The sequence below is a fragment of the Falco punctatus genome (genome assembly GCF_963210335.1).
Source record: "Falco punctatus genome assembly, chromosome: 6".
Lineage (NCBI taxonomy): Eukaryota > Metazoa > Chordata > Aves > Falconiformes > Falconidae > Falco > Falco punctatus.
In genome coordinates this window covers 32559505-32578188 of record NC_137585.1, presented here as the reverse complement: position 1 = coordinate 32578188, position 18684 = coordinate 32559505, and the positions used below count along the sequence as shown (strand labels likewise).

The window sequence follows — 18684 nt, the reverse complement described above, 5'->3', positions numbered from 1 at the left end:
CCCTCCGCGCCAGCATGGCGGCGGCGGCCGGGCCCGCCCCGTCACGGACCCCGGCGGCGGCGGGCGGGGAGCGGCCGAGCCCCGGGGCGGTGGCGCCGCTTCCTGGATGTGGCGCGCGGCGGCGGAAGCGGCCCCCGTCCCCCTCCCGCCGCCGCCGCCGCCATCACCGCCGCCCTCTCCCGCCTCCTCCTCCGCGCTCCCCCCCCGCGGCCGGGCCCGCGCTGCTCGGGGCCCCGCCCATGAGGCGGCGGCGGCGGTGGTTGCGGCCGGGCCGGGGCTGGGGCTCGGGCCGGGGCCGGGGGCAGGCGCCTGCCCGAGGGGCGGCGGCGGGCCGGGGCTGAGGGCCCTGATGCGGCTGCGGCCGCTCCGCCGCCGGGCGAGCCGCCGGGCCTCATGCACCCCAGGTGAGCGCCCTCGCGTCCGCCGGGCTCGGGGGAGCGGGGGCCGTGGGAGGCGGGCGGGACGGCGGCCGGGCGGGGCGGGGGACGGGCACCTCCGGCCTTGCGGCGGCGGCGCGCACTCCGGCCGAGGGCGAGGAGGGGAGGGGGTCGCCAAGCGGTCAGCGCCTCTCGCAGGCCCCGAGGCTTGGCCCCGGTGCTTCGCCGCCCCTCGGTCCCGGGGCGAGGGTGGTGGGTCCCTCTCCCCCTCCCTCGGGCATCGCCGCCCCTCAGCAGCCGTGGGGGCCGGCGGGGATACCCCTGCCCCGCCGGGCAGCCGGACCTCTCGGCGCCGTCCCCGCGGAGCCCCTGCGGGCGAGTGGGGCAGGGGGCGGCGCGGTGCGCAGAGCGGCCAGAAGCGAGATGAAAGTCGTCGGCGCCGTTTGCGGGCTCGGGCCGTCGGGTTGACTTGTGTGAGTTTGGTGCATTTGGCCGTTTTCCCAGGGTGAGCGGTACCTGGCCGTACTGGAGCGGCAGCCCGAGCTCCGGCTCCCGGTCGGCACGGCGACAGCTCGGGCCCGATGCTTGCGGGGGCACCCGAGCTGGGGTCGGGTGGGGGCTGCGGGGACTCGTTGCGGGGCTGTGAGCGCTGTTGGGGGCAGCCGGGCGCTCTGGCCCTGTAGACTCCGGCCGGGAGCTGGTGCGTGGGCAGGAGTGCCAGAGTGGACAGAGCAAAGGCCAGGCAGAGCTTGCAAAGTTGTTGACAATTAGGAGGTGACATCTTCTTGGCATCCCCATCCCCAGGGACCGGTTTGGGCTGCATGTGTGGTTTCAGACCCCAGAGGACAGACATGCCCCGAGCTGGCGTGGTTTCTCCCCGGGCTGGGGATTTGGGTGGCTGGGCAGCCGGGTGGTTCCTGCAGCTCTACAGCCGCACATATGGTGTGTGCCCACTTGAGTAGCTTGAGAGTTAAAGGCTCTCAAGAACTACCGGTTGATAGCTCCAAAATAACAGATTATCCATGGTGCTAGTCTCTAATGTGATAGGGGCATATGCCATGTCTGCAAAACCAGACTGAGGCAGCCTGTTAAAACTATACAATGGCTCTACTGCAGTGGTGACTCTTGTCACTATTGGCCTGGTCGAGCTGATGGTGAATTAGAGGTTTTGTGTCCATTACTATTTTTAACTGATCTTTTGCTCTCCTCTTCCCTGACTTTGGTTTTTGAACATGAATGTAGCATCCAGAAGTCACAAACTATGAATCTCGTGCCATCGCCTGAGTAACTGTGACATTCAGCTTGTACATGGATCTGTGTTCACAATACTTTAGACATAGTGGCTTTGACTACTACGACTGAGGCTTTGTTTTCTGGATGGCAAGGAAAAAGCTATGGTCTGATTTGTGTTTTTGAACTGGCTTTTAATCCTGGTTATTGCTATCTAATATGATTAATATGTATTGATTGTGATGTGATCACAGAGCGAGTGGCTAATGTGCTTTATGCTTAGCTTTCTAAGGCAGAGTTTTTACATGTCAATATCTGATTTTGAGTTTGTTTGCTCAGCCCTACCTCACCGAAGTACAGTCAGTAATCAGGAATGCTCTCGCTTCTGTTTTTCTTTTTCCCCTCCCCCCTCTGTTCCCTGGGCCCAGAATGAATGAAATGAACTTGAGTCCTGTAGGGATGGACCAGCTGACCTCATCCTCTGTGAGCAATGCCCTGCCTGTCTCGGGGAGTCACTTGGGATTGGCAGCATCACCCACTCACAACGCCATACCAGCACCAGGTAATGGAGAAAGCTCCCGCAAAGGGTGTGACAGCTCATGCTCTGTGTTTTACTGTCACAGGGATGTTTGTAACTGGGTAGCAGCGCTTGCTCTGATAGCAAGTCATGGCTTTAGCAGGTAATGAGGTGATGCAGAATTGGGGAAGGATAGACCTTAAGCCATCCTTACGTGGGCAAAGCAAAAGCGATGTGTGCTTACCAGGCTTACACCTTAATGAGAGTGTTTTTTTGTTCTAATGGAGTGGTTTCCACTGTGGGTTGGTGGGTGATAGCAGAATCCTTTGAAATAAAAACTACCTGCAAATCTGTGTCCATTTATGTTTGTCTTCACTCAGGTGAAAATAATGGTTGTTCATGTGTAAAGCAAAACTTTTTCCAGCTTTGTTTTTTCAGAGGGCTACACAGACAAAAGTCCTTCACAATTGTAAAGTAGAAGCAGGCCCTACGTAATGTATCCAAAAAAGATCTAGCCACATTCCAGGTGTGCTTCTCTGCTGTGGTAACTGTGATCCTTTCCTTGAAGCTTACCACCTTACTTTGACGGTACCATACTGTACTTCTATGGGGAGCTCCTGAGGAGTTAGTAACCTCTTCGTTAGCTTGTGTGTTCATAAGCTGAAGTAGTTCCATTGAATTTAAATGGGCATTTTCTTTCACAGGCTTGCCTGTTGCAATTCCAAACTTGGGCCCCTCCTTGAGTTCCTTGCCCTCTGCTCTGTCTCTGATGCTCCCAATGGGTATTGGGGATCGAGGAGTGATGTGTGGTATACCAGAGAGAAACTACACCCTACCTCCGCCACCATACCCTCACCTGGAGAGCAGCTATTTCAGACACATTCTACCTGGTAAGTGTTGATGGATGGGGAACAGAGAAATTGTTTTGAGAGCCACCTGTTTCTGTCCTGAAGCAGGCAAGACCGACTGTTTTGCAGAGCTGTAAATTCCCTGAGTGTGTCTGGAATCTGTTGCATCATTTACACACCTTTATTTTCAGGTCTGTTGCTGTACATGTGTACAAAGAGAACTGCAGGGCGTTTTCTATTTAAACCAAACCTCTGATCACTCCTGTTGCTGCCTTGTTTTTAAGATGAACAGAAACCAAAGCATGCCTGGTTTCTATCTTAAATGGCTTGTAGCTCAAAAGCTGCTTCTTTTTTTTTCCCTGTAGTCTGAAGCAGTACTTAATATGTACATAATAGTAGGTTACAGTAGTTTAAAGCTCAAAAAGAGCAAGCCACCAACTGAGGAGTTTGGGCTTTTCCCCACCCATGGCATAGTTTTTCTTCATTTTTGTTCAAGGTTGATTTCCAAAGGCCTAGCATACTGATTTCTATCTTGATTCCTCTCTTGTGTGTGTTTTAGAGCGTAGAATTTTACATGTTAGTGTATGAAGGCACAGAAATTCAAACCTTAAGTTTAGTCCTTGTTTTGTTTCGTAGCTAAGATTGACAGGGTGGAAGGGGATAGATAAACTTCTTCAAGGTCACCCAGTGAGCGTTGTTAGTTTAACCCAGCTTAGGAAAAAAAATACAGCAGCCCAGATCTCACCCAGCTACCTGTTGACTAGTGGGTGAAATTGCGAGCTGCTTAGGATAACCTTTCTTACTGCATTACATGCCTGCCCATTTTGTGGGCAAAGAGTAGAGGAGGAGACAGTGCATTTGAGGACCAAAGGTATTTGCCATTCTTCTGAGCTGGAATAATTTATGCGGAAATGTTTTCTTTTTCTTTCTAGTCTGTGTGATGTTTAGTCTGATGTTTCATAGGGGTCTTCCATCAGTCATCTTACTGCCTTCAAGGATCTTCCTTGTTCAAGCCACAAGGCAGCACGGCATGCAGAAGTATTTGATGCACCTGGTTAAATTGAACTGTCCATTTCTTGGCTTAGCCATTTTTAATGGGGTTATGCTGCAGAAAGAATAGCTGTGCTTGTATCCTTGTAATAACGGACATGTTTGAAAGGAAAACTTACAGAACAAATGGCTCACAGGGTTCAAGGCCAAAAAGAAACATGCTGACTCAGATCTCACAGAATCTGCAAAATCTGTCTCTGTCTCCACTGGAAGTACTGTTTACTTGAATGTGCTGATGTATTTCCTCCAAAGACTTTTTTTTTTTTAGCTTTGTCCAAGAAGAGAAGTTGGTATTATGTAAATACCAGGTTAGTGGTTTTTCATATCTTAAGTTCCAAGATTGATTGACATTGAGCAACTTCCCAGAACTGCTGAAAAGGATGTTAGGGTTTTGGATTTAATTTTAACTGGGCTGTTATTTTAGGAGAAAAAAACCCCATACTTTTCATGTAAGGAAAGAAAGCAGATGACACACAATACCTTTGAGAGACCTTATCTTGATCCTTCAGAATTGCAGTTGATGATGGCAGAGGTGGACAGTTGTGTCATTTAGCCTTAGAGGAATGAGGTAGCATTGTTAAACACCTGAGCAAAAAGGACGTATCCTGGAGAACTGTTTCTGCTCCTAGCAAAGATGAATCAGGGATCATCAAATGTTAGATTCCACTAGCAGTCCTTCATCCTCTGTGAGCTATTTCTTGAGAATGAAAAATTGTGCCTAAAATGTGAAGAACCTCTTTTGGCCTCAGTCTTTGTACTGAGGAGCCTGGGTTAAATGCTGCCAGAAACTTGGTTGTTCGGAGTTTGACAAGTAACCAGAGACTTGCTCTGTTGGATGGAAGCTCTGTATTTGTTGTCAAATGATACTTTGACAAGAGTGTTGGCTTGGCATATGTTTGTGAGCCTTGTTTTGGAATCAGTGTTTTTTAATTGGACATAATGTAAAGAACATGTCTTCAAGGATCAAGATCTTTTATGTACTATGCTGTGATGGTGAGGTATTTTTGTTCAAGATTTGAACTCTTCTTCTCTTTCCCCCTTTCGTTCCATCAGGTATCTTATCTTACTTGGCTGACAGACCTCCACCTCAGTACATCCATCCCAACACTATAAATGTTGATAGCAATCCGGCATTGTCAGTCTCCAGCAATCCCTCGGCCCTAGATCCCTACCAGCCCAGTGGAACCGTGGGGCTGGAACCAGGGATTGTCTCCATGGACTCCCGCGCAGTGAACACGCATGGTGCTCAAAATCTGCATCCGAGTGACAGCCACGAGGTAGCACTGGATACTGCAATCACTATGGAGAGTGTTTCAAGGGTAACCAGCCCCATCTCTACAGATGGGATGACAGAGGAGCTTACGATGGATGACGTAGCTGGGGATCATTCACAGATCCCAAACAGCTCCCGGAGCCATGAACCTTTAGCCGTAGACACGGTGGGGAGTAACTTGACATCGGATGCGGTGGGACACAGCGGTGTCATTCCCATTCACGGTAGCACTTTGGAACTCCCTGTCGTCATGGAACCTGACCACATCACTGGGCGGGTGACAGGAATATCGGACAGCACACTAAATGACTCCATTCATACTGTGGCCATGAGCACCAACTCTGTGAGTGTGGCGCTCTCTACCTCACACAACCTAGCTTCCCTGGACTCGGTAGCTTTGCACGAAGTGGGCCTCGGCCTCGAGCCAGTGGCGGTGTCTTCCATAAATCAGGAAGTAGCCATGGGGCCAAGTCATGTGGATGTGTCTGCAGACAATCTCGCCTTTGTACCATCCTCTCTGCAAATGGAAGACTCCAATTCAAACAAGGAGAACATGGCAACCTTGTTTACCATATGTAAGTGCGCATTTCCTGCTTTCTTGGGGTAGGGTTTGTAATGTAGCTGTTGTCTGGTGGGATGACAGGACTCTTGTTGCTAGTCTTACGGATTTCCAGTGAAGGAAACTTAGTTATTTAATAAAAGTTTCAAAGGTTGGAACATCCGCAGCAGCTGATTAACCATGCTGAAATGACAGTAGAAATGGAAGTAGACATGATAGGACATAGTAGACATAATCGGTGTCATTCTCTTTGTATCCATCTCCCATGTTGCCTTGAGGTTGGAAGCAGAGTTATTTATGAACCTCTGACCTTTTGTGTATATGCTGATACTATTCTTTGCAATGAGACTTTTGTCTTTCAGTTGCTTCACAAATGACTCTTCTTGCCCCATTAAAAAAAACACAACAAACACCACCACAAGCCATACGTTTCATCAAGTGGGCATAGTTGTATAGTATGACGTTATGTGATTTTGCAAAAGTTTCATTGACACATGAACAATCATAATGAAAATGTTGTTCTCAACAAGACCTGCTGGAAAAAGAGCAGAGGGAGGGAAGTTTTTAATATTTCTAATTATTCTCATCAAAGGACTTCAGTCCAGAGGTTAGTTGGTCTTCTAGGAAGAGAGAAGCACTGGACATTGCACTCCCTCAATCCTGTCATTCAAGGAATGGTGTTTGAGAACTGTGAAGTTCTCTTCTGCTGGGACAGTTGGCTTCCCACCACTGAAGAGTAAGGCCAGCTTCTATATTCAGTTTTATTAGTTGTGGTAGCATTGCTGGTGCTGCTCTTGCACACAGTCTGGCCCTACAACTGCTGAGTGCTGCTCTTGCGCACGCAATCTGGCCCTACAACTGCCAGAGCCTTATGACAAGCTTTGCCCGCAGAACATTTCTTAAGAAATGGAAAGAAATAGTGCCTTGGTTAGCAATGGGAGAGGTGCAGTTTAGTGCAGAGTGTCTAGTCAGATATTTGAATTGAAACTTCTATTCTGTGGGATAAAATACAACTTAAATTCAGGTGGATGTAGAACTGTGATGAATTGACAACTCCTAGAGGAGGAGTTTTACAGATGATGCACTCGGAAGTTCTCACAAGCATCTGCTGCATGTTGAACAAATAACGGATAAAATAGTATGATATCCAATATGCTGGTGGTGAAATCGCTGGTGATTCACTGAAGTGAGATTTGATGTGCCTATTGTTGTCACTATACTTAAAGTAGTCCTAAGTAGTTTCCCAGATGATGCTTCCCGTTCATAGGATGTTTAATGGCTATTGCATGCCTGGTGCTTTCATGTGATTTGCAAAATAGATCCTTGACTTGGCAAGGTTTAACTGTTGTTTTTTAAATTCTTCTGAATAAAACATGAATTTTTGTCCAGACAGGTTAGAGCAAGGAGGAGGAGTTGTTTTAGAGTCTCTCGGTGTTTTTTCCCTACTGAGAAGGCAGAAGACAGAGCCTTTTTCAGAAAACTTTTTACTCTGTTCCTAAATGGGAAGAAAACAGTGTGCCTTTGCTACAGTCCTGAATGTTTGTGAAACTTTTAATTAGCCCTTTTTTTGGTCATCTTTGCCTATAGTTCTTGATACTCAAATCAGAGAAGTAATTACTGTGATCGTCCCCCTCATTATTTGACAAGAACAGAAACAGAAACAGAAACTGAAAAATTTTGCTTCCTGTAGAATATTGCATTTTTTGTTCCCAACTTCTTAAAAATGTATGAATCCCTAAACCTTTCCAAGTGGAAGTGTCACATGCCTAGAACTTGCTTTTCTTCCCCTTTGCCTTTCCTTGCAGCTAGTCCACAGACCTGCAGCTGTGTGTGCTAGGCAACGCTTAGAAACAACTGTTACAAATAGTTTTTCTCATTACTCAGGTCTGGTGGCTGTTGTTGCTGCACTCCTACATGTCATCTGTGAACATGAAGCAATGCTTATATAGGTTCTACCTAATAATTTTCTGAGTACCTTCCTATCTGTAATTGTGTAGTTGATCAAACTGTACTTTGTATGGGGTCAGATTCTGGTACTTCGATGTATGGAGTGACCCAAAAATATCTTTAAACAAGAAATAATGGAGCTGTTCTTTGTGCCTGCTGGAGGCTACTTCTGTGATAGGTCTCTTGTACTGGAGTTGAGCCATCAAGAGGCCAAAGAAGGTCTTTGTGGAAAACCTGCTTAATTAGCTGAGCTTCTTCAGATGAAGATTTATCAGGAGGGTGGTTGCTGAGTAGTTGTTGGTTGCTCTATTCATAGAGAATGAAAATGACACAGTTTTTCTAGATGAGAGCATTTTATGCTGTACTTTTCCCCAAACTTATTAGACTGAAGACTTCCACTGGTTTATTTTTCAGCAGTACTTATGCTGAATGACAGATTGGGAAAGCGATGCTACTGATTCTTCTTTGGGCTTTGTTTTTTTGTTCCATTCAGCGGCATCCCACAGAGGTCCACTGTATGAGCAGTGAGGTCAGATATTTGCTGCCATGAAGATTTGCCCATTGTCTGAATTTAAATGGAGATAAGAGATTTCAAATTGGAAAAATTTTAGAAAGAAGACCTTACTGTCCCTTTGCATGAATATCCTTGAGGTTTTACATGCAAGAAAACTCTTCATGTTCCTGGTCAATTCCAAAAACATAACCAGTTACAAAGTGTTTGGTTTGGTATGGCTTGGATTTTTCTGCCATTAAAGGTCATTTCACTTGTGAGCAGAGAGAAAATAGCTTTTCCATCATCAGCATTACTGCCAGCTGTGGGGAGACTGCCATCTATTTTGCAGTAGTTTAGATGAAGAGTGGACTTTGTCCCATTGCTGGATTACCCCTGCATGGATAGTCTGGAGTCTAGGTGATTAATTTACCATCAGGAAGGCAGGTGGATATCCTCACATTTGATCTGAATTGGCTAGGAACAGTGACATATGCATTGGTGCCCATCTGACTGTAATAATATGGTTTGTATTCTTCTGAGTAAATAAACCAGATAGAAGCAGCCTTGGGCAGGAGCTGAGCTGAAGCATATTGGCTGGGAACTGATTGCACTTTGGGGACCGTTGCATCTTTTTAATCGCTGTTGTCCCTTCCCCTCTCTGCAGGGTGCACACTGTGTGACAAGGCATATCCATCAGACTGCCCAGATCACGGGCCCGTCACCTTTGTCCCTGACAACCCGATAGAGAGTCGAGCCAGGCTTTCTCTCCCTAAGCAGCTTGTCCTTCGGCAGTCTATCATGGGAGCTGAAGCGGGTAAGAATCAGATTAGTATGTAGTCTATGCAGTGGTTTAAAATACACTCAATGCCTGAAACCCAAAACTGTAGGGATTTTAATATGGGAAAGAAACACTGCAATAGAGAGGTGGTTCTGTCTTCTGTAATCACCCTGACTTACATTGTGCAAGAGCTTCTTGTCCTCTGATTACTACTTAGGCTGCAGCTAGACTCTGGAGTGTTACTGGAACACTTCAAAAGGTCAAGCACAAGCAAGGTATGGTGTTTATTTTTATTGAGCTAAACAGCCCAGGCACAGCTTTGATAAGAAAACATTACAGCACTTAAAATATGTGGGAAGATAACAATTAGAAATAATGAAGGAGATTTCTGTCTGCTTGTTCATCAGCTTGGTTTGTTACCCGTGGGTCTTCTGGTTTCTCACATTGGAGTATTGATCACGAGTGCCTCTTTTTTTGTGTTTTTTTCCCCTCCCCCCCCTTTACATTTGGCATGCAGACTGTGACCTTGTCACTGGATGTGGACCTTGTTACTGTATTTCACACAATTGTCACCTGGAAATGGAAGAGTACAATGCAATACCCTAAGGATCTGAAGGCTAGAGAAGAATGTGATTATTGGCTTGCTTAGTGATGCTGCTTGTTGAGAGTAGATTACATCTGTTCTTTTCAAGCTGCACTAGTTTCCAGTTTATTCCTAAAACCTATTCAGTGTATTCATGTAGACCTATACATATATAAATGTTTAATAATAAATAATATACACGCAGGAATCCCTCTGCCCATGACAGAAATACAGCTGCCTCTGGGGAGAAATGCAGAAGCTGCTTAACAATGCCCAGCAACAATTCTGGAAATTCCTGGGGATTAGGTAGGCGAAATGTAGTTACTGAAACTAGTATTTTCTGCTTCTGCAGAAAGTGCCATGAAAACTTTAATTGGTACAAGTGGCTAGGATCTTAGTTTTATAGCTTACTGAAAAGTAAATTACTTGCTTTTGACAAACAAAATAAATATTTGTAATTACAACAAAGCGGCTCCCAATAGCGTCATGTGGTGGTGGTGGTTCTTGTCTCTGCCTTAGGTGTGTTTTACATGTGAAGTAGAAGCTTTTATGATCTTATGCCTAGATCCTCCCCCTGGAGCATTATCCCATAAGCCTCCCACCTCTCTGTTATGTATGTTTAGTTGCTTAAAGAATTGATTTCTGCAGATTTTGGTCTTTTACTGATAGGTGTGTGGGCACGAGAAACCATTCCTGTAAGGACTTGTTTTGGACCTTTGATCGGGCAGCAGAGCCATTCTCTGGAGGTGGCTGACTGGACAGACAAAGCAGCTAGTCACATCTGGAAGGTCAGTGGATGTTGTGGCTCACAGAGTCTGCAGGCATGCCTTTATTTGATGAAAGCCACCACATGACACAGCAGCTTTAATGTTACCATCCTTTCTAAAAATCAATATTAATGCTGTTTGATTGTCTAATACTTAATATCAGCATAGCAGAGCTGTACACCATGTAATGTGCTGGTAATGAGTCCTGAAGTACAATGAACTTCTTTAATGCCTTTTCTTTTAAAGGGCTGTATGTGGTTTTCCAGTATTTGTGCGGAGTTGCAGCAGCGATTGTATATGAATTACTAGGCAGCACTTGTTTGTTTTCTATCATTGTTTATTGAAAGTTCCCCCAGGCAATGAATGATTTGTTTTAGGAAAGCCACTTTAAAGCTTTCTTTTTCACATCATTTCATGTTCAGAAAGTAAAATTGATCTATATAAATAAACATGTACAGTTTACCCAGACATTATTGTTCACAGGGCTTGGCTTGTAAGAAAAACGGCCAAATGCATTTCTGCTGGGAGCTAAAGGTGTTGTGTGGGAAAGATGCTGATAAACACGTTTTGTAACCTCCTGGGTAGCAGAGAGGTCAAGATTTCTGTGTGAAGGGGAAAGTAAGGAGTAAGAACAGGGCTGTGGTCTTGGCAATGGCAATGGAGACCTCCTGGCTTGTTCTAGGTAAATACATCCTCTCTTAAAGAGAGAAGCTGGCTTTCACTGCATTTGTTGCTGTGTTTTGTCCTAAGATTGCGTTTGTTTTTCTTGGTAGATCTATCACAATGGTGTCCTGGAGTTCTGCGTCATTACAACTGATGAAAATGAATGTAACTGGATGATGTTTGTACGCAAAGCCAGGTGAGAACCACCTGTACTGTGCCAAGTAGCTTGGAGTGTGAGCTGCAGGCTCATAGGAGGCTGTGATGGAGAATGTCCACTGCTGCACTGACTGCTCAGATGGGTAATGAGCTCGGGACCAAGGAACCTTCAGGAATTATCTATACATCTTGGACTGGTGGGGAGAATGAAACAGAGCACCCAGTGGCGAATGTTATGGGGGAATCAGTATGCATGCTGTAGTAAACCAGCCCCAAATCTGCCCACATACTTAGTTTCTCTTGTTCTAAAGCTTTAAACCAGGTTCTTTTTATATTAGCTTACTGTGCATTAGCTTGTTATTACCTTACCTCTCTTCCATTCCTTTTGGATACGGCTGTGAAGTTGACGTTGATTGCCTGTTTGATTTTAATACTTGATTAGGAAAGTGTCCCTGGGTTTTTTTGGCCAAGTTCCAAGCTCCTACAACTCCTGAGAGCTGTCCTTTTCAGTCTTTCTGGAGCCTGTGATGAAAACCATCCAGACTGCCTTCAGTATTGCTCCATACATGGTCCACTGAGAAGGCTGAACCTTTCTTACTGCTCTGTGACACAAAGCAGGTTTCCCCTGCAACTTGCTTCATTGCTCCCATATGCAGGAATCTAGAAGTTAATGCTTGATCTCCCACTGCAGTGGGGCAGAACTTTTGCTGGTTTCAAATACCGGGAACAAATATGTATGTAAGATACAGCTTCAGAAGATGAATCATCAGATCTTGGAAATGCTTTTCAAGAATTATTTTTGAAGATAATTTTGCTTTAAGACATTACTGATACTTATTTCTTCCTCATGTGTTCTGTATTTCTTAAGGGAGTTGGTATGAAAAAATGTATTTTTGTAGTTTCTTAAGAGATCATAAACTATCTTCTCTCAGCCCACTCCAATGTCTATTAATAGTTTTCTCAGCAAGATATTGCAGTGGTGTGAAAAATGTATCATTTGGTGGAGCAGATTGATTCTCAAGGTCCAGTTTTCCTTTACTTTCCTTTATTAAAGAAGGACAGAAGTGACAGACAGGAAAGTTTTATAGTGTGCTGACAAGCACTGAGGTTTTCTCATGACCTATTTATAGGAATTTCCTTCTTTTTTTTTCTCTCTCTCAAAAAGTCATTATTTCTGGAGGGCTTTTTTTTTTTTCATAACTCTCATTATTGCTGTAGGAACCGGGAAGAGCAGAATCTTGTGGCTTATCCTCACGATGGAAAAATTTACTTTTGCACCTCTCGGGACATCCCACCTGAACATGAGCTTCTCTTCTATTACAGTCGGGACTATGCACGACAACTTGGTAAGTAAGCACTCATCTTTGTTAGCTCTGCAGGGAGTACTCGGTTTGAATTCCCTTTTAGTCCCATCTCTGGGCACTGTGACTTGGGGAGTGCATTATGTTCCTTCTCAGTTCCTAGTGGTGCATGTCATAGTTTCCTTTTACATCTCATGACTACAGGAGTACCATCGTTTAAAAGAAACAGTTCACTATCTAATTCCACTGATCAGGAGTAAATGATTGCAGTTTCAAAGAAAAAGGATTGTTTTTCTTCTGTTCATCGATGTGGTCCTAAGGGAGTTTTGCTAGCTCAAGATCTTCCTATCCTTCCCCACCTTTGGTTGTTTGGTGGAACTGTGCTAAAAAACATTCCAAAGTTTGGCCTCTCATAACATTTTAAGTGGCCTACCTAAAAGAGCGGAAAAGCAGGAACCAGAGCTGAAAGGAATGGGGGTAGAAATCCCTGCAGCTGGCTTTGCTACCACAGACAAAGTGTTAACGTGGATCACACTCACACTCTGTTAGGCCTTGCTGTGCCTCATTAAAAGTGATGCTTCTGTGCCCAAAGGTGTCCCCGAACATCCGGACGTGCACATCTGCCACTGCGGAAAGGAATGCGCTTCCTATGCGGACTTCAAGGCCCATTTGAGCAGCCATATTCACAGCCACCTCCCCAGTCAGGGGCACAGCAGCAGCCATGGGCCAGGCCATGGCAAGGAAAGGAAGTGGAAGTGCTCCATGTGCCCCCAGGCTTTCATTTCCCCTTCCAAGCTCCACGTCCACTTCATGGGGCACATGGGCATGAAGCCGCACAAGTGCGATTTCTGTAGCAAAGCTTTCAGTGATCCTAGCAACTTACGGACACACCTCAAGATACACACAGGTAAGGGTCGGGGACTTTACGGAGTTGCCTGTGCTAGTAAAACATTGGGGCAGGACCTGTTCTCTCTGATCCCTTGGCCAGTTGGCAGGGCTTTTGTCCATAGATCTAAGCTCTTAGAAACAGAATCGTAGAATGGTTTGGGTTGGAAGGGACCTTTAAAATAATCATCTAGTCCAACCCCCCTGCCATGGACAAGGACACCTTCCACTAGACTGGGTCACTCAGCCCCATCCAGCCTGGCCTTGAACACTTCTGATGGTGGGGCATCCACAGCTTCTCTGCGTAACCTGTTGCAGTGTCTCACTACCCTCACTGTAAAAAAGTTTCTTCTTTATGTCCCATCTAAATCTATCCTCTTTCAGTTTAAAACCATTGCCCCTTGTCCTGTCACTACAGGTCTTGGTAAAAAGTCTCTCTCTGCCTTTCTTATAAGGTCCCTTTAAGTACTGAAAGGTTGCAATAAGGTCTCCCCCAAGGCTTTTCTTCCCCAGGCTGAACAACCCCAACACTCTCAGCCTTTCTTCATAGGAGAGGTGCTCCGGCCCTCTGATCATTTTCGTGGCTCTCTTCTGGACCCACTCCAACAGGTCCATGTCTTTCCTGTGCTGGGGACCCTAGAACTGGACGCACCGCTCCAGGTGGGGTTGCACAAGAGCAGAGTAGAGGGGCAGAATCGCCTCCCTCGACCTCCCTTTGTAAGAACGGCGGCACCCTGGCTGGCTGCCCAGGCACTGCCCAAGGGAGCGTTGGCTGGTAGGGTGGGACTCTGCTGGGTTCAGTGGTGTGGGTGCCCAGAGAAGAGTATGTAGACCTGTCTTCTGGCTGACTGTGCCACATCTAAAAGCATTTGATGATTTGAAGTTGGTTACAGTTGGGAAGAAGTGTCAGCCTTCGTCTGGGAGACAGAAGTTCTTTGTTCCCACACAGCAGATCCAGTGCTGGCAGCTATGATTAAAAAAGGGTTCCCTTCTGCTCATGAGAAAAAGTCAGCTGGGTTTGAGAGCTTGTAGTGTGGAAAGTTGTCCACTTAAATATGGGGCTGAGATCTTTCCCCTCTTTTGTACTTGAATTGTTTTTCATCTTAAGGAAATGGGACAAGACTGAAATTGGTGACTGTGGGGCAGATTCCTGTGGATAAGGCTCAGCTCTGTCACTCATGAAAACTTAAGTCTGAACGTGCTGTGGGCATTTGGATATCACTAGAGCCTTTGGGGATAAAGGGAGAACTGCCAGCAGATCAGCAAACGAGCATTAAAACAGGAAAACAAAATAGTGAAAGGTGAACAGTGTGGGTATTTTTATCCCCCCTTTCCCCCCAGTAAGGTTGAAATAGTTATTGGGAATCACAGAATGCAAATCACAAAGTTGGAAGGGGAATAACCCTGGGAGTTCAGTGCACTTGAGTTAAGCATAGCAAGCTGTGGGCTCAGTAGTGAGGAGTTTTAATAAACCGACCAAGTACAAATGTGGTACTCACAGGGAGGGGAATTCAGGTGGTATTCAGGCTTAGTCTGCATTCAGTGCTGTGCAGGGGATTTGAACTATTTGTGGCAAAGAATAATGGAAGATCTATAGGTAAGTGGGAAAGTGGGATAAACCACAGAAGTTACCGAAGAGCCAGTGAGCTTTGCACTTGTGCATTTGTTAGTAAGAGAACTTGTTTTTCTAGACAAAGGCAATGCAGTGCATCAGATATGGTTGGGCTCCGGTAAGGCATCAGATACGGTTCCTGTGGGAAATAAGTGGAGAGGGGGAGGTACTAATGTACAGTAATTAAATGGCTACCATGGTTAATATTAAAAAAGAGGCTACAATTATTTTTAGTCAAGTATTCATCTTCGGTAAGCCTAGTCTCGTTAAGTGTTTGCCTGAATCTCTTTGCTGGAAAATTTACAAGCCTACTGGTGATGTTTTGGTATGCAGAACAGGGGGGCACCCTTGGTGTAGGCAAGGGGCAGAAAGTCTGTCGCACAGGAAAACTGACCACAAGCACCAGAGGAAGAGGGATCAGTGGTATTTAGAAGGACAAAGTGCAGAACCCTGCATCACATGAATGGCTCAGTGGTTTGAAACAGTAGCATGAAGTGGATTTGTTGGCTTGGGGGCATGGGATGAAAAGCTTTGGGAATGATGAAATGAGGTCAGATGCCTGTTTTTTGCATAGCTAAATCTAGACTGTAACTAGGTAGGCCTTTACACCGATTCTGAAGGCACTGCAGGAGGAAACAGGTCCTGTTCACAAAGAGTCTGCCTTTCTTCAGGGTAAAATTTTATTTTTCAGAAGTGGTCAGGCTTGTTTGCTTACCGTATTTCTTGGGACACCGACTGTCAATTTGTAATCCCAGGTCAGAAGAATTATCGCTGTACCCTCTGCGACAAGTCGTTCACCCAGAAGGCTCACCTGGAATCGCACATGGTCATCCACACAGGGGAGAAGAATCTCAAGTGCGATTACTGTGAAAAGCTATTCATGCGGAGGCAGGACCTCAAGCAGCATGTACTCACTCACACGCAGTAAGTGATCTCACAGGATGCGTTGGAACAGACAGTGCAATAAATAATGAAGCTGAACAGCTCAAGAGAGAATCTCCAGTTTGCAAACAGTTTGGCCTAGGGAGTATGGCTTCATCCTCTAAACAACAGAGAAGTTAATCTGGACAAATTCCTTGTTACTGGCTGAAGTTGTGCTGTTCTACTGTTTGCAAGAATTTAATGACACAGGAAATTCCAGGCGTGCACCTTGTGAAATTGCATTCTGGAATGCTCATCATTTTGAAGAGAGTGGGGGTTAGTTGATTTACATCTAGTTCTCTGCTGAGAACTGTTCCCACGTCCCAGCATGACCACGAAATATCCTAAGCTCCTCAATGTTATTCTCACCAAGTAGCTTGTTAGTGAAGTCTCCCTCTATTTTAGCACCAGGCTGGGGGTGCAGCCATTCCCAGCTCTTACCTCCCCCCAGGTCTCATTCCTGCACTTGGTCTCCTGCTCTTCCTGCAGGGAGATACCCGGTCTGGGCAGATCCCCACCCCCAGGTCCTCCTCCAGTTATCTATGGGTCTCTCCAAGCTTCTTGGTTCTCCGCCAAGCCAGATCTTTCCTTTTGCTGAGAGTCTCTCTCCATCCTGTTTAGTTACTCCCAGTCCAATGTCCTTCCTTATAGGCTGCTTGCCCAAAGCTAGTCCCTCTGCTTATTTAATTTTCAGCATCTGGTTCTTGTACTGACTTGGAATCGATAGCCCCTTCTGTCCTGCTGCCTAGGAGACAGCCTAGTGCAGCTCGCGTGAATGTGAGACGGACAAGACAGACTTGCTGCTTGTTCTTATGGCCAGAGCCGGGAGCACTGCTGCTGGGAGGTCTTTTTTTACAGTCATCTACAGAATTTGACTGTGCAGTCTGGTAAGCCTCTGCTTAGCATTTACAGACTGAGGGTTGTTAACGCTCAGAAGCTTTGGTTTTTTTTGGTTTTTTTTTTTCTTCCCTGTTTATGCAGGGTGGGAAGGAGGGAGACTAACCCTTCCACCATGGCAACATCTCTGCCCTTGCCACAACATGGAGCTTAACCAGAGTTTGGTCTTACTCAGAAAATAAACAAACAAAGCCCTTGTAGAATTCTGTTTTCTTTAATTACCATGAGGAAAGAAAAACAGTTGGTTACAAGTTAGCAGTTAATCCAAAAAGCCTGACTTTTGCCAATGATGTTCAGGGGCAGGGGGGGAAGCAGAGAATAGGGGCTTTGTGTACATACTGTGTGAGAGAAAACAGAGCAGTATTTACACTTCAGTGCTGCAGTAGTGCTGTTATTTCTGGTCTGCTTCTCCTTCATGTACATTGAAAATAAGATTTAGGAATAAACCCCACTATTTATTACAGTATATTTAATATAGCGTCAGCTGCCTTGAGGCAGAAGCAAACTAACTTTTTCATGTCTTGCAGAGAACGGCAGATCAAGTGCCCCAAGTGTGACAAGCTGTTTCTGAGGACAAATCACCTGAAGAAGCATCTCAATTCACATGAAGGAAAGAGGGACTATGTCTGTGAAAAATGCTCCAAGGCTTATCTAACCAAATATCACCTCACTCGCCACTTAAAAATATGTAAAGGCCCCACATCCAGCCTGTCAGCCCCAGAGGAGGAAGAGGAGGAGGATTCAGAGGAGGAATTAATAGACTCTGTCAGGACTGAAGACTGTAGGATTACCAACGGAGTCTATACAACAGGTGATGCCCTCTCTGGACACAAATGAAGAGAAGAGAGAAGGAAATTTTCTTGGATGTTATAACTAGGGAAGGAAAAAACCCAACCCTCTTCCTTGTTTCTCCAGTCAACACCATATGTCAGATGAGGCGTTTTCCTACTGTTTTGGTCTCTTCACTACCACCGCTTAATGAACTCTGTAGCCAGAACACTGAATGAGAATGGATCATGCATGTACAAGTGAAGAGTTGCTAAGAAGGAAATGTGAGGCAACATTTTTTTTCACACACTGTGCATACTTCTTTTCCAAATCACTCAGATTAATCCATCCAGTGCTGGGATACGTGACACACCTTGCATAGCCCTTTGAGTAAAGAGCCACAAACGAGAAATGTAGTTAAGTGATTGCAGTGACGTGTAAGCCAGCTGTCCTTAACTGCCAAAGCCATGACAATTTGAGAAACAAACAAAAAACAGTGTGGCAGTTGATGTATTTTTGCTTTTGAATTCTTTTTCACTGAAGGATGTTTGGCGCAAAGCTCAGGTTTCCTTCTTTTAAAAAAGAAAAAAAAGCTTTGGTTTAAAAAAAAAAAAAAGCACCAGTGAAATCAGCATTTGCAGGCAAAGCAATTACCCCAGTACAGAAAATCAAACATTGGCTTTTGGAGAACAGTTATTGCCTCTTCTCACTCCAGTTCGCTTGACCATATAAGCAGGTGAAGAGGTAAAGACTGTACAGACTCAGTAAGGAAGAGGCTTACAGATGATCAGACAGTGTTTACAGTATATATTACCTGTTGTGCTGTAAACCTTTTACCACCTAGAATGATGGGAGGGTTTGCTGCTATTATTATTTATGGAATGAAGATGTATTTCATGCGGTTGTTTTCTTTTGAAAAAAATTAAAAATGTGGCTCTTTTCTAATGTTCTTTTTTTAGTATTTATACATTCAGGAAAAAAAGGTTCCTATTTCTGATGATGCTAAGACAACACCGCTTTTCCATCAATCATCTGCCTCTCCCAAGCTTTCCTGGGGTA

General features: G+C 45.5%; 1 protein-coding gene across 3 annotated transcripts; it reads left to right on the top strand.

Moving 5' to 3' along the window:
- The first annotated feature begins 149 nt into the window (after window positions 1-149).
- On the top strand, window positions 150-18565 carry PRDM4 (PR/SET domain 4). Of its 3 annotated transcripts, none has more exons than XM_080393301.1 (11): window positions 150-404; window positions 2036-2169; window positions 2829-3014; window positions 5076-5870; window positions 8959-9108; window positions 10304-10443; window positions 11196-11281; window positions 12460-12587; window positions 13135-13449; window positions 15795-15963; window positions 17385-18565. In XM_080393301.1, exons 1-11 carry the CDS (start codon window positions 394-396, stop codon window positions 17692-17694), a joined length of 2424 nt encoding a protein of 807 aa, XP_080249427.1. In that variant the 5' UTR covers window positions 150-393; the 3' UTR covers window positions 17695-18565. The 3 variants fall into 3 exon arrangements, with proteins under 3 accessions (XP_080249427.1, XP_080249429.1, XP_080249428.1); XM_080393303.1 differs by having other exon boundaries at window positions 151-404; window positions 10325-10443; XM_080393302.1 differs by lacking the exon at window positions 150-404 and adding an exon at window positions 465-850.
- Window positions 18566-18684: the final 119 nt, after the last annotated feature.

Bases quoted from the DNA above. Each gene is read 5' to 3' on its own strand.
- PRDM4 (XM_080393301.1), top strand. The intron at 2,170-2,828 runs GTAATGGAGAAA...TTTCTTTCACAG, and splicing joins CAACGCCATACCAGCACCAG to GCTTGCCTGTTGCAATTCCA. The intron at 11,282-12,459 runs GTGAGAACCACC...TTATTGCTGTAG, and splicing joins ATGTTTGTACGCAAAGCCAG to GAACCGGGAAGAGCAGAATC.